Genomic DNA, 14,971 nt, shown 5'->3' on the forward strand with positions numbered 1-14,971 from the left:
GAGGGTTGAGCCCCCAGCATGGTAATAACCAGGCCAGTTCTGGGCACAGTATTCTCCAGACCCATGATCTCCTCGAAAGTTGGGGCTCAGCCCTAGAGACACTGAAGCACACAAAGCTGGAGGGGCACTGGCTGGGCCAGAACTCCAGATAGCCCAGCCCAGCACTTTTCCAGGAGGTAACTCTCCAAGTATCACCTTGTGGGTACCAGGAGCCCAACATCTGCCGATGAGCCTGGCATGTGAGGGCAGATGGATAAGGGGGCGTCTGGCAGAGCCGGACTCCCTCCTAGGTCCTAGGAGGACACTGCTCGACACGGAGGGACTCATCATGGAGCAGAGGCTTCATCTGCTGTGCATCTTCATCTTCCTGTTGGATCTGGGAAGCTCTCTTTGCCTCCTCTCCCCACATCCCCTCTCTGGTTACAGTCACCTTCAGTCAGCTACACTAAAAGGCAAAAGGGTGAATGGTTATCAAACTTTGCTGCATATTAGAACCACCAGAGGAGCTTTTGCAATCTGATTCCCAGATGTACAATCTAAATCCCAAACCAATGAAATCAGAATCTTTTGAGAATGAGACCCAAATTTCAGAAATAATTCCAATATGAAGCACCTGGCTGGGTGAGTCAAAAGAGCGTGCAACGCTTGATCTCGGGGTCATGGGTTCCAGCTCCATGTTGGGCATAGAGAGAGAGAGAATAATTCCAATGTACAGCAAGTTTGAGAACCAATATTCTAGAGTGGTGTTTCTCCAGCCTCAATGTGCATTCAAGTCACCTGAAGAGTTTGTTAAAACGGACATTCTAATCCAGTAGGTCTAGGGTAGACCCTGAAATTCTGTGTTTCTATCAAGCTCCAGATGATACAAATGCTGCCGGTACCTAGCACAAATTTTGAGTAGTAAGGTTGTAGAACTGTGCTTCTCAAACTTGGCATGTATCAGAATCATCTGGAGGGCTTGTTAAAATATTCACAGTTTCAGATTCAGTAGATCTGGAGTAGGGCCCCAAGTGTCACTAGTGCTGCGGGCGCATGAGCCCACTTTGAGCGGCAGGGCTAGAGAGCATAGAACAGAGGTTTTGGAATCAGGCTGCCCGGGGCCCTGTTTCTGGCTCCACACCTTGCTAGCTCTGCAATATTGCCAGTTACTTAACATTTCTGAATTGTCATTTCATCATCCATAAAGTGGCCATTATTGGGTAAGATTAATTGAGCTAATATGAAACACCTACCAGACTTCCCAGTGTGCTGGTCCTCCAACTTGATTGCAAATTTAAATTACCTGAGGAGCTTTAAAATAAATCACTCCATGGTTGTTGATTTAATTGGACTGGGGTACTGAGCATCAGGATTTTTTTTTTTTTTTTAAGCACTCAGGTAATTCTGTGCAGCCAGTACTAGGTAGTGGCCTGGCTCTGTGTCTCCCAAACACAAGAATCAGATTGCTGGGCAACACTCCCTGAGTCTCCGACTCAGTATGTCTAGGGTAGGGCTGAGAACTGGCATTCCTAACAAGTTCCTAGGTGTCAGTACTATGCTCTGGGGATTACACACCTATCAGCATAGGGCCAGGGTGCCTGGCGGGCTCAGTCAGTAGAGCACGTGATTCTGGATCTCTCGGTTGTAAGTTCAAGCCCTACGATGGGCATAGAGATTACTTAAAAATAAAATCTTTTTTAAAAAAATGCACAGAGTAGGGTTAGGTTAAAGAATAAGCTTGGTTCGTCCACGTGCAAACAGTAGGTATGGAGAGAGCATCACCAGCTGTCCCCCCTCGGTCCGCCTGGGAGTGAGGGAGAACCTCTTTCTAAGGAGGGCAGGAGGGACCCGCATTGTTCCTCCAGACACTTCGTTCAAATGTGGCATGGGGGTAAGAGCGGTGGCCTTGGCCTGGGTGACTGGGAGCCCAGAAACAAGATGTGTGGGTGGAAGCCACAAGGAAACCTTTGGGCTCAACACAAGAACTTTTTAATCTTGAGAACTGCTGTCTGGAAAGGGCACCAGCTTCCTCTTTTGGCGGTGAGTTCCCTGGCATGGGCGGTAGTCCGGCAGAGCTGCGGCCTAGGGGAAAGCTAGAGGTACTTGCAGGGGAAGATCTCTGCGGGCCTTTGAAGTCTGACATTGCACATCCCTGCAGCCTCCCCTCAGCCTTACTCCAGAAGCTTTCTGTTTATTTGGGGAAGTGACGGGCTGGAGCTTTCGGGACAGACCGGCTTTTCCCCTTGGTGTTTTCCTTCGCCTATCAGCTAGCGGTTTACTTTCCCAGGGCCGACAGGAAAGCGCCCGCGCTTAGCGAAGCCAGGTGGGGGAGCCTGCTGTGCGGGTAGCAGGTGTCCCCTCCTGAGTGCACTGCGGCCAGGGATGAGCCTTGGGGCCTTACACACGCTGCGGGTTAACCGGTTGGGGCCGGGGGGGGGGGGGGGGGGTGCGGGGAGGGGGGCCAAACCCTGCCCGGGGCAAGAAGAGAAGGGTCCAGCCCACACCGCCGGCCGCATCAGAGCACCAAGAGAACACCAAGTCTTTATTACAGGAATTCCTATGAAACAGCTCCAAGAAAAAAACCCACACATAGGAGAAACAACGACTAACAAAGCCACACACACAGACTTGGGGCTGGGGCGTCCCCGCCATGCGCTGGGAGGGGTCCGGGCCACAGCCCGGAGGCCTCTCCTCTGCCCCCGGGGCCGGAGCGTCTGGAGCTCGGCCTGGCGGCCCGGGGGCTCCTCGGGGTCGGGGAAGCACGGGGCCGGGTCGCAGGGAGCAGCGGAGGGCGGGCGGCCCCGCGCCAGCGCCCCAGGCCCCGCGCGGCCGCCACACTTGGTCAGGCTCCGCGGCTGCGCGTCCCGTCCCCCCAGCCCCCGGGGGCCGCCCCTCCGCCGCGCGCGCCGGGGAAGCGGGGCCTCAGCGGAACGAGGTGCCATGGCGCCCGCCACGCCCTCATTATCTCGGGGTGACGGCCGGGCTCCCGCTCCCAACCCCCCCCACCCCGCGCTTGGGCTGGGCTGGCTCCCCGCTGCTGGGGGGGCGCGGGAGGGGACCCCCTCGTGCCGGCCCAGGCTCCCCGGCTCTCCTCCGGAGAGGTCAGCGCGCTCCCGTCCCGGAAGCTGGCCGGAGAGACCGGGCCAGCCGCCTCCCGCCGGCAGTGCTGGGTGCCCGCTAAGGCTTGTGGAAGCCGAGCACGCCTCCTCACGTCATTCCCCTTCTCGTTCTCGGCAACAGGCACCCAGCAAGCCCGTCCGCCCCAGGCGCCCCCATCGGGGCTGGCAGCCTCATCTCCTCGCCCCTCAGTCCTGCACTTTCTCAAGGGTCACCTCAGAACCTGCTGCTGCCCACCCTTAGTGACAGCAGGACTTCTACTCAGAGCCCCCCCACCCCACCCCCAGGAGCCCCCACTGTTGAGTGACTGCAGGGTCCCATCCAGAACTGCCTTTTGTCTTCTGCCACAGTCAAGAACACTCCTGGCTAGCCAGACTCCTCCAGCTCCGGGGTGGCCCCCTCCCCATCCCTGCTGGGGGCCATGCCAACCCCTAACAGAGGCAGCTGGTGGGGCCCTGGCAGGGTGGTCGGTCAGGAGCTAACTCTCTACAGTGGCCCATCACTCCTCAGAGGGAGCCTGAGTGACTGCCCGGCGCTCTCCCACCCAGGGCTCTGTCCAGGGCTTGTACCAAGGGTCTGCAGCCCTGCGGGGGGAAGGCTGAGATGCAGGAAGCCATGGGAATAAAGGGCCCAAGGTGCCCAGAAGGGAGCTGGGGATGGGGATAGGGGGTCAGGCAGGGTCTGTGACCCAGGAGAGATGGGGAAAGGAGAGGGGCAGGGGCTCCACCTTCAGGGGCTTCACCATCCTGCCCTTTTGGGTACTCCAATCTTTGCCTTTTTTCTGGGATTTTTTTAAGGTGGCGGAGGTGGGGATGGTGGAGGGGGGGAACAGTGGTGGGAGTTCCTGCACTTCCACTCATTGCCCATAGAACAGCCTGGCTACAAAAGGGGCTAGGACTGGCAGCTGCCCCCGGGGCCCCAGGTCCTTCCTCCAATCACAGCACAAAACTCCAAAGTTCTAAGTCCCCTGGAAAGTGGCAGTGACAGTGGCAGTGGCGGGGCTGGACGTGGCTGAAGAATCACCAGGCCTCAGTCCTCGGCGCCATCTGTCCGGCGGCAGCTGGGCCCTTCCGCCGGGGGCCGGTTTGGCTCTCCGGCTGCCCCCACCAGGTCAGACCATCTCCGGCAAGGAGGAAGCACCGGCATCTGCTGGGGAAAAGAGAGGGAAGAAGCCTTTTTCAATAGAGCCCAGTGGTCTTTCCTTGTCAGCGGTCCCTGTAGAGATGGTTTTAGGCAGAAGGTCCCAAAGACAGGCGCCCTCTCCTTCTTCCAGGGACTCTATGCCAGCCTTGGAACTCTGCCCGAGGTCATGTCCCGCCCCCCACATCCAAGCTCCAGGAACAGCAGGAGCAGGGCCTCTGGCAGCCAGAGCTAGAGTTGGGGGCTGAAGTCCAGGCGGAAGCAAGCGTATAGGGAGGGCTCAGAGGTGGGGAAGTGGCCAGCCCGTTCTGGGATACAGCAGCGGCTCAGAGGGGCTGCACCAAGGGGACCCGTAGGGGCAGAAAATCAATTAGGGTCTTAATTTGGTAGGCCCCACACACCAGGCCGAGGAGTTTGTAAGCCTCTACTAGGAGGGCTCACTCCAAGAGCAAGGGAGAAAGGGCAGAAGAGTGGTGTCCTGGGGACGGGTGAACAGAGTCAGGGCCGGGAACCACACTAGCAGCTGCGAACCAGGCGATGCGAGTCTACCAGCGCAGGGTGGAAGGGAGAGGAGAAATGAAATGGGCAAGTCCGGAGAAGATGCTGTCTGGCTTCCAATGACTTCAGACCCAGGGCTGGAAAGATGGTCGTGGGCACAGCTGGGATGCAGAGTGGATGTGGAGGACTGCCTGAGACGGAGGGTCAGAGGGAGGGGCCCACTGCACGGGGGTCTTGCTGTTGCTAGGAAGGAGGGTGGTGAACTGCCAGAGAGTGGCAGCGAGAGGGTCAAGGGCAGAGCTCCCGGGAGAGCTGGGCCTGTGGCACTGGGAGGAGCCCCGGGAGCAGTGCGGAGGATAAAGAGCAGATAGGAAGAAGGCCCAGGACTCCTGGGCCACAGGGGTGGGCGGGGAGCAGTTTCAAGAAAGACAGTGGGCATGGCATGCAGAAGGGAGCACCAGAGGATGCAGAACGGAAGGACCTGGCCCTGGGGTGACCTTCCTGCAGCAATCTGGGGGTGGTGGGAGGGCTGCGAACCTGCAATGGGTGAGAGACGATGCCATTTTTTCGCAAGTTGGGCAATGAAGGAAAATAGTGAAACCTCTTGGTTTTGAAGATGGGGAGGAGGAGGAGGGTGTAGACTTGAGGAAGGAGCTAGAAAGGGAAAAGCTGGACAACTCAGGAGAGAAGGAATGATGGCAAGGTCCTGATGTGTGGGCGGCTTTGGAGCAGACACATTTTCCTGGGGGAGAGGGGCGGTGGAAAGGGGAGGGAATGGCAGCAACCGAGTGCGAGTGGGGGCCTTCACCCCAGCCGGCTGTATGGGGGCACCCTGGGCCAGTGGGGATCGCGGGTGCAGCTCCGCGCCTGAGGATGGCCCCAGCTTCGGCATCCTGGGGGATGTGGGAGGCAGTCAGCTAGGTGTGAAGGCCAGCCGCCCGGGCTGGTTGATCCACCTCCACGACAACTATCCCGAGGGCAGCAGCTAGCCGTTTCTTCATAGCGTGAGACAGGGCCACACCTACCACACCGTCCGCTCGGCAGGGGAAAGCCCTGTAGATGCTGGCCACTGGGACCAGGACAGCGGCTTGGGGAAGGGTGGGCGGGTCGCCTCCTGATGGGGAGGGGGGCCGGAACAGGGAACAGGTTCTACTGAGCCCCCGAGGGGCTGCTGACATTCCCTGCTTCGTCCCCAGGGATGCACAGAAGAGAAGGAGAAGCCCGAGGGCCCACGGCTCCAGCCAGCAACAGAGCTGCCTGGAGGGAGACTGTTTCTTCATGTGGTTGTGGCAGATCCTACGCCACCCAACCCAAGCAGGCAATGGGACAGTTCTGTGTGTGCACGGCTGTGGGGAGGCCACTTCAAGTTTTCCTAAGTCGTCCCCTTACTGTGCAGTATATGTCCTGTCTTTCAAATGGGCTGTCAACTCTCAAGGTCAAAGCTGACTTTTTCCCCCTTGTTCCCAGGATCTGGCACAGGCAAGTGTGATTACTTTGCTAAATGAATTACCAAAAAAAATAAGGAAACGCAAAAGGCTGGTTTTCATGCAGAAGACCATGTCCCCTGCCACAATGACAAGGGAAGAAAACCCGGATCTGTGCCATCCAGTTGCCTGAGCCCAATGCCTCTGGATCCCTGGGAAAACCCCCGGGGTACGGGGCATGGCAGGCTCCAGGCCTTACCTCTTATTGTCCTTCCCTTAGGGCTTCCTCCACCTTGGGTGCCTCGAGTCGCCGTCCCCGGAAGTCTTCATCTGAAAAGCAGAGGGAAGTTGCCTCATGTTCCGCCATACAGGGCCTCATCAGGCGTGCCCCTGGGCTGGGCAAGAGCTGACCCAACACTCTCCATCCCCTTTGTTTGCTGGGGCACATGCTGAACCTGGGGTGGGGTGGGGTGGGGACATGTGGGTGTGCTGAGAGGCACCAGGGCACAGTGTGGGGTTAGGACACCTGGCTGCTGGCCTGGCTCCGTCACTGAGCTCGGACAAGTTCTTCCCTCAGCTTCCCCATCTGTAGAATGGGTGGGGAAGTGGTACCCTCCACATGGCCTCTAAGACCCTCCTAGCCCTCGTTTCTGGATGTCTCCTGACCACCAAAGGGCCCCCTGCTCTGAGGCATGAGGATCAGCTTCAGCTATGGGCCTGCTAGGGTCTAAGGCAGTGTCTTCTGGCCCACATGGCCTTTGGGAGGAACTGGATGAACGCTGAATGGCCTCTGGGCCCAGGGACTGAAACTGCGCAGCGCTTGGTTGTCCAGGTGAGGCCCCTCCACGTGGGTAGGCCTGACTGCCCCCTCCCACCCCAGAGAAGAGACCCAGAAACAGCACCTGACACTTTGTGCTCCAGGGAGAGATCTAGGTGGAGGTACAGCTGGGGCCCCCTTTCGGGAGTGGAAGGAAGGGAGAGGCAATATGAACCAAGTGGGAAGACCCATTTCTTTGGGTCACCTGCCCACCTACCCACGATGTGTCCCCCAGGTTGGGTCCACCCACAAAATACCCGGGCCCTCCTCTTGGGAGGGTCCCCGATGACAAGCAACTTAGAGCTCAAGCTCCCCTGCCCTCCTGGCCTCACCACAAGTGTGGCCCTCCACGTCGTCCAGGAGATTAGCCGTGGACACCGCAGCTCCCAGCCTGCCAGGCCATTCAGGAAAACTGTCTCAGGGACGGGGGGGGCACTGCCATCATCCTCCTACTTCTACCAGTCCCTGTCCCTGGCCTCTACCACCCACTCCCAGCTCAGGAGGCTTCTAGCATTATTTCCCAACCCTCCCCAAAGCCTCCTTTCCTCGGGATCAGGTGAGCAGCCAGGTCCTGACTTTCTCACCCAGCTCCCATCTCTGGGCATGGAGAAGGGAGTTCCTCCCTGTTCCCCTCTGGCTGTTCGGCTTCTAATATCCTGGGCCCGCGTAACAAGCATGGGTAGGAGTCTGGGTTAAAAGGTGGAGAACCTTATTTTTATTCAAGAAATGAAAGCAAGAAGGCAGGCCCAACGTGCTTGAAATGGGGAGGCAGCAAGATCTATGGATGAATTCAACTCAAGAAACTAGTGAGAGGTTTGCCGATTTCAGTGGAAGAACCACGTCTTCTACCAAGGGTAGATGAGCCCAGCCAGAAAGTGAAGGGTGTCGTGGGACAACTCGGGAGCCCACAGAAGGAAGTGGGAGACGCTGGCCTGCTCCCCAGCCCGGTCATGGGGCTCCAGGCCGGGCGGTGGGCTGGCTTCGGGGCACACGGAGGAGGCAGGTGGCTGCAGAGCCCGTCCCAGCCCCAGCCCCTGGGGAGGGAGCAGCCTCGAGAGTCGGGCCAGGGGGTCAGCGCCCTCAGCACCCACGCCCCTGCCCTGCGCCAGGCCGGAAAGGATACGACTGGTGCTTGGACAAGTGTTTCCTCTTTGACTTCCTCATCCTGGTCTTCTCGGAGAAGGCCCTGGCCAGCTCGAACAGCTTCCTCCGGGTGGCTGGGGCAGAGAGAACCATGAGCCGCAGCTGCAGGGCCTGCCCGCGGTGGGGGCAGGCGACGGGGCGACAGGAATGCAGCGGGGAGGGGAGCGCCCCGCCCCCCCCGCCCCCCCAGCAGGGGGGCTGCCATCCGGGGCCGGCCTGCAGGGGCAGCATAGGCCACTGAGAGCGGGGCCGGCCCGGGCAGGCAGCCCGAGATCCGGGTATTCCTGCCCCAGCGGCGACAGACAGCAACGCGTCCTGGCTGTCTTTCCCGCCGCCTCCCCCGCCCCCCTCGCCACCTCCAGAGTTGGTTCTGGGATTTCCATGACTAATCCGAGATTTTCCCTGAAATGGAGCCTGGAAGGATGGCAGCCTCATTCACACATGGTTGTGTGGTAGGGCGGGGAGGAGGAAGGGTAGGTGCGGCCCCGGCTGGCAGGACTTTGTGGGAAGAGGTCACAAACCCTCGGGCCTCCTGCCCACAGAAAGTGGGCTTAGCACGGGCCTCCCCACTCATCAGGCCTGGCCAAGTCCCCTCAAGCCACAAAGGACGTGAACTCTAAAACGGGGGTGGGAGTGGGGGTGGTGCAGCACATTATTATTTTTCTGCAGACAGCTGGCTCAAGAGGATTTAAAACTGAGTTTGTATCCAGACTCGGCTGCAGAGGGAAGTGAGGCAGGAAGGCGGAGGGAGCCAGCCTGCGATTAAAATGTCACTTTGGTTCACCCAGAGTCCGCTGTGTATTCAAAACTCCTGGTGGCTCCCTCCCTCCCATGAGGCCACAGGGCCCGTCTTAGAACAGATGGGGAGGGGGCATAGGCTGGACTCACATTTTCCCATGTGTTTCAACTTGTCCCTGAATAAGGCATCTTCAGACACAGCAGGATTGGTGTCACCGGCTCCTGAAAGGGGAAGACACCCCTGAGGGCCGGTTGGAGAGGGAGAGCAGCTGCCCAAGGCCCTCCTGGAGCGGGGTGGGGGGGTGAGGGGGGAGAGTGGGCCAGGGCTGGCCCCACCAGGACAGGGGTTCAGCCCAACCCTTCCATCTGAGGAAGGGGGCAAAAGATCAGGCTTCTTCCCTAAAGACACTAAGGATTTGAGGAGTACTTCTTTCTCCACCGAGCCTTGCTTGGCTTCTGTGTGTCAAAAGCAGGACCGTGGTATGGTCCACTGCATGCATGGAGGCCGGCTCACACCGGCTTCCAACTCTCCGCTTCTCTGACCAACTCCGAGTTCCATGAGGTCATGCTGGTAGCTTGGAATCAGTCATGGTGGGAGTATTTACATCATGAAGTCACCGGACGCTAAGCACTGGGGCTTCCCCTGCACCCTGAACTTGGCTGGTATATATTCGTCAGCACGCAGTGACTTGCCTGCACCCCGACCCGGTGTGAGAGTTAATACGGGAATGGAAGGGAGGTGTGGGCACAAAGCAGGCCTTTGCCCATGACAGTTCCCTTCTCCTTCCTGCCTGGCTCAGTCCCTCTGATACTCCCTCCAGACATGAAGTTTCTGACTCATTTGACAGAGGAATGAGAATAAACCCAAATGGCCCACCTAGAGTCTCCCCGCTCACTCAGCGCCCACTTACGTCTCTAGCTGCCCTTCTAAAGCCCCTGCTCCCCACCCTGCAACTCGGCTAATCCCAAGTCACCTTGCCTGCTAAGTCCCCTCTGAGTCATTATGATCCATCTCAGCAGCCCTGGTGTGTCTAGTTCACTCAGGATCAAGGATGAGAGACTGTCGTTAAAACTCCCAGATGCACATCTGGTGGGGCCTAAGCTCCGAGCCTGTTGCTTATGAATCAGTTCCACGGGATTTTCTCTCTTTGAGCTGGGATCAGCTGAGCTCCCCATCCTTCTGCTCCACCACCCCACTCCACTACGTGATGTAAGGTCTGCTTCGGGCAAAAGCTGCCCCTGCTGCTACCTTCTCTGCAGTGAGCAGCCTAGTATGGATGGAAGCACTGGCCGGCTAGGGGCCACGAGGCACACACAGGGACACGGGGGCAGGGATCAAGTATGGAACCCAGGCCTTCTGGCCCTCTCTGCCCAGGTTCCCAGCTCCAGCTTAACCCTTGTTTGTGCATCCCAATAGGCTGCTGTCCATTCCTGGCCCTCCTTCAGTGGGTTAGGGCTCCTGGAGGGGCCTGGCCCTCTATTGAGGCAATTCTTGCTTCTCACCATCTTGGACGTGAAGCTCAAAATTCTCTTCCTCCAGCACTCGGGTGGGCCCTGGCCAGGGCAGATACAGCCTCAGCTAATGAATGAACAAACCCTGCCCTTCTCCTCACCGTGAGCAGCTGTGATCATCAGTAAGTATGTCCTCAGCTTTGCTGGTTTGTTCTAGCCACGTCTTGAATGTTTCTCCTGCATTCCCCAGAAGACCATAAGCTCCCCCAGGGCAGAGATCAAGCCTTGGAAGTCTCTGAGTCCTTCCTGAGCCCACCCACCATGGGACATGTGTGCTGTGGCATGTCCCCTTCTTGCCCATGCTCCAGGCGCTTTATGAGCAGTTCAGCCAGGCTTTAGCCAACCCCAAGGGGGCTCCAGCAGCTGCTGGATTGGCAAGAGTCCAGGTCTGCCAAGTGGAGAAGTCACATCAGTCAAAGGAGTGCGGTGGTTGGCTGGGTGGTGGGCTCAGACCCCGCCCCTCCAGCCTGTTTCCCCTCCCTATCCCCAAACTCCAAATATGCAAAGCACAAGGGGGGCGGGGGGCGGCATGAGCCTCTCTACCCTCCAGGCCTCTCTCCCAGGAAGGCAAGGTTACCTGGGGCAGGAGAAGGAAAGCCAAAGTCGTTTCCCACAGCCACGCTGCTGCTGGATTTGGATTTCTGGGACTCGTATTTCAAACGATCTGGAAAAGGATCACATTCCTGTCAGGACAATGAGCTCTCTCCCAGTGGCACCCTGGGCCGAGATGCAGGAGGCTGTTGGAGGCCAAGCCCCCAAATCTCACATGACGCACACAAAATATGTGCACACGTGTCTCCCAGCTCTCCAAGAACCAGCTGTACCATAGAAACTACGGCCTGACAGGCACCTGCAACGGTAGAACATCACACTTAGAAGGACCCTGAGAGATCACACAGTCCAATCCTTCATTTAAAAGGAAAGGCCCTGGGGCGCCCGGGTGGCTCAGTTGGTTCAGCATCTGACTCTTTCCACTAGGGTCATGATCTCGGGGTTGTGGGATTGAGCCCCATGTCTGGGCTCCATGCTTGGCAGGGAGTCTGCTTGGTATTCTCTCCCTCTCCCTTTGTTCCCTCCCCTGCACTCTCTCTCTCTCAAATAAATAATCTTTAAAAAATAAAATAAAATAAGGGGCGCCTGGGTGGCTCAGTTGGTTAAGCATCTGCCTTCGGCTCAGGTCATGATCTTAGGGTTCTGGGATCGAGCCCCATGTGGGGCTCCCTGCTCGGCAGGGAGTCTGCTTCTCCCTCTGCCCCTCCCCCCTGCTCCTGCTCATTCTCTCTGTGCTGCAGAGCTGGGGCCAGCCTTCTCCCTGCACACCTTATTCTTCCCCAACTATACACCATCAGTCACATACACACACGTACACACTCCCACCGGGACCCTCACTGTATCCCCCCACCCAACACACTCCCACCCTGAAGGGGAAAGGCAGCCAGGTTGGGGAGTAAGGTCCCCAGCCAAAGACAACCGAAACTGCCACAACACCTGAGAGCCCCTGTCCTGACATCCTCTGCTCGGCGAGGCACCCACGGACCCAGCTCCAGACACGTCGGGGCAAGGCCAGTGCCTGGCACACAGCAGATGTGCCGGGGCAAAGGAGAGGGCCCACGGAGGCACACGTGTCTTCCTCTGAGTCCCAGGGGAGGGACAAGGGTTGGCTGGTGACTCGTGTCCCCGCTGGCAGAATTCTGGGGTTCCCACAGGGTAACTTGGTGGGGGCCGTGTATCAACAGGACCGAGGCCACGTTGGCCTCCAGCTCAGTGCCTCTTCTGAGCCCCAAGGCTGAAGCCGACTCCAGCTCCCTTCCCCAGCCACAAAGGAGTGGCCCAAGTGCCCCTCCCCCCCCAGGGCACCACCTCTCTCCAGGGCCAGGAGGAAGTCCCGGTTGCGCTGCAGCTCCTTCATGAACTCCTCGTTCTGCAGGAAGAGCGCAATCCTCTCGTCCTCCAGGTACTGCTTCCAGCGGTTTTCCTGGTCCCGGGCGCCGGGTCCAGCCACAGGGGGCAGGCCTCCCTCTCCGCTCCTGGGCTTGGAGCCCCCGGGGTTACCCTGAGGAGGGGAGCAAGCGAGTTGACTGGCTGCTCACCAGGGCACGTGCTGCACAAACATCCCTGCATATCTGGGTGCACATATGTCCTTTCCCAGGATCCTCCAGCCGCGCCCTGGGGCCTGCACCTGCTATCGGGCTCTAGTGGTCAGCCTAAATGCAACTCAGCGGGCCAGAGCCCTCTCTGCTGGGGAAGCAGTAGGGCTTAAAAACGATGCTTCCTCCCCCTTGGACCACCCCAGCCCTCATCTACAACCTGAACAGTCCTGGAAAATGATCTGCAAGCCGCGTAAAAGCTCGACTAGCGCCACATGGAGGCCCAAACTCAAAACTCTCCCTGTCCTAGCTGTCTCGGGGCGAGGCCCCCTTCCCGCAAGGGCCCCTCAGGCCCTGCCCACATCAGGGGGAGAAGCTGCCCCTGGCCCTATCCCATGGGAGGGCGGGGAGGCGGCCGGCCCCTCTGCCGTTGGCTGCCCCTGTGCCCGCCTCCCTCCAGCCTGGGGTGATGGCTCTAGCCACAGACTCCTCCAGGCTGTCCCCTTCCCTGGGTGGAACAGGAAACCTCCAGGCCCAGACAGGAAACGAGGCTTTCGGTTCAGCATTCTTTCCCTGCGAACCCAGGGCAACAGAAATAGCCCGGCCCGGGCTTCAACATCAGGAAGTAAAACGGGCTGGCACAAACTGGGGCCAAGCAGAGATGCCGCACAGGCAGCCGGGGGCTTCCCCCATTACCTGTATGCTGTCCAGCTGCTGGGGCAGGATGCGGAGAAAGTCCTCGGGGAGGTTGCCCAGCAGGGGTGGGTTCCAGTTACGATAGCGCCTCTGGCTCGACACGGGTCCAGAGCCCAGCACATCGATGCTGGGGGGTGAAAGGTAACAACGAAGAGGGAAAAGTCAGGCCCAAACTCAGGAGTCGCGGCCCATCACACCAGGATCCTGCTCAGAAGGGCATTTCTGCTCTGAAGCTTCCCGCGGCCTCCTCGGCCTCCAGGACAAAGGCCCAGCGCTCTCTCTCATCTTCCCGATCAGGCCTCTGCTAACCTCAGCCTCTGGCCGCAGGGCCCGGCTCCTCCAGCTCCAGGACAGTCACTGCTCTCTGGCTACTGCGGGCCCTCAAGGTCTCTAGGCCTAGACCCCTCAGTGTTCATGGCGCTCGAGCTGGCTGTCATGGGTTTACGTGCAGATGTTTATGAATGTCCTCTAAAGACAGCAGGCGTGTCCCTAGCACCCAGCACAGTGCGAGCTCGCGGCTGCTGAGGAACAGGTGCACTCCCCACGACCAGACCCAGCAGCCGCCAAGCCCGGCCTGCCCGAATGTTGGTTTGCTGGGGTGGGGGGACATGGGGATGGCGGGACCCCTACAGAGTAGAGCAGATCCAGGCTCTAGTTCCGGCTCAGTCACAGCCAGCAGGGTGGTCCTGGGCAAGACCCTGCTCCCCTCTGGGTCGGAGCTTCCTCATGGAATAACCGTCTCCCTGCCGAGGTGGGCGGGAGCCCCTCGTGAGGCTGTGTCTCCGGCACTGAAGGTGGGGATGGAAAGTTTCCTGTTGCAAGGGGTGCTCAGGAGCAGCTCTTCATAAGCAAGGTGCCTGGCCGGAGGTCCGTCGGCACAGGCAGAGGCCACCGGGGCAGGGGGGGGACAGGGACAGGAAGAGAAGTGGTGGCAGGAGCCCCCCCCGACCCCCAGGCCCCCGCCCTGCCATCCGGGGCCAGGCCGGGAGCTCCCCACAGCGCCTCGGCGGCCTGCAGCGTGGCAACCGCAGGACACGTGTTCTGCTGAATCAGGGAAATGACACACACAGAAGGCAGCGGGGCCGGGGGCGGCGGGCCTGCCGCTCTCGCCTGGCTTTGATTTGTCTCCAGCTCCAGGAATCCCGCCCGCCCCCTCACTGGAGGGGAGCTTTTCCGGGCTGCCGCTGACTGTGGAAATAACTTCCTTTCCTTTTCTATTTTGGGCGGGTGGCCTGGCAGGGCGAGGGGGGGCGGGGGCGGCGGCAGACGGGGATAACAAGCTGCTAAGTGCACGGTGGGAGCCAGGGGAACCCGCCCGCCTCATCCACCCTCCCGGGGCACAGGTGAGGGAAGGCTCCAGAAGAGCCTGCATCGTAAACCCAACCGGGACTCTGTGAGTCCTAGGCAGATCTCTCTCCACATCACTCTGCCGCCTTCTGTCACTGTTGGAGGCTTCACTTCTCCCAAGGGCCGAAGGTGGGGGAGAGGGTGCCCCCTCTCTTAGGGACTCGGGGACCACCCGTGGTTGGCCCCAGCACAGAGAATTCCTCTCCAGGGTCTTCCCCTAGGACCCGGGTACCCACTCCAACTCAACCACACCTGGAGCCACCCGGGAAAGTGCGGAGGGAGAACCCCAGAGCTGCACTGGGACCCCTCTAGCCATTTGTTACTGAGCCCAAGAGGGGAGGGGGACAAGGAGCGGGGGACCCCTCCTCACCGTTTCCCTGGCGGCTGGGACCGTGGTCCCGAGGAAGGTCAGGCCCAGCCCCTCCCGGGCCCTGGCGCTGGCAAAGGCAGAGATGAGGTAAGCCGCAGCTGCA

The 14,971-nt window shown here is 59.5% G+C and overlaps 1 protein-coding gene across 2 annotated transcripts in view; it reads right to left on the reverse strand.

Moving 5' to 3' along the window:
• Positions 1-2,506: 2,506 nt before the first annotated feature.
• Positions 2,507-14,971, reverse strand: part of CUEDC1 (CUE domain containing 1) — a 30,155-nt gene continuing 17,690 nt past the window's right edge. The window contains exons 4-11 of one of the 2 annotated variants that reach the window (XM_032428689.1): positions 13,152-13,278; positions 12,229-12,421; positions 10,946-11,032; positions 9,007-9,078; positions 8,099-8,192; positions 7,308-7,366; positions 6,418-6,488; positions 2,507-4,245 (exon numbers count right to left, since the gene is read on the reverse strand). In XM_032428689.1, the coding sequence (XP_032284580.1) occupies positions 6,421-6,488; positions 7,308-7,366; positions 8,099-8,192; positions 9,007-9,078; positions 10,946-11,032; positions 12,229-12,421; positions 13,152-13,278 (700 nt within the window). In that variant the 3' untranslated portion in view covers positions 2,507-4,245; positions 6,418-6,420. The remainder of the gene's footprint in view (positions 4,246-6,417; positions 6,489-7,307; positions 7,367-8,098; positions 8,193-9,006; positions 9,079-10,945; positions 11,033-12,228; positions 12,422-13,151; positions 13,279-14,971) is intronic. The other variant, XM_032428690.1, reaches the window with a different exon arrangement.

The sequence above is a fragment of the Phoca vitulina genome, unplaced genomic scaffold, assembly GCF_004348235.1.
Source record: "Phoca vitulina isolate PV1807 unplaced genomic scaffold, GSC_HSeal_1.0 scaffold40, whole genome shotgun sequence".
In the NCBI taxonomy this organism is placed as follows: Eukaryota; Metazoa; Chordata; class Mammalia; order Carnivora; family Phocidae; genus Phoca; species Phoca vitulina.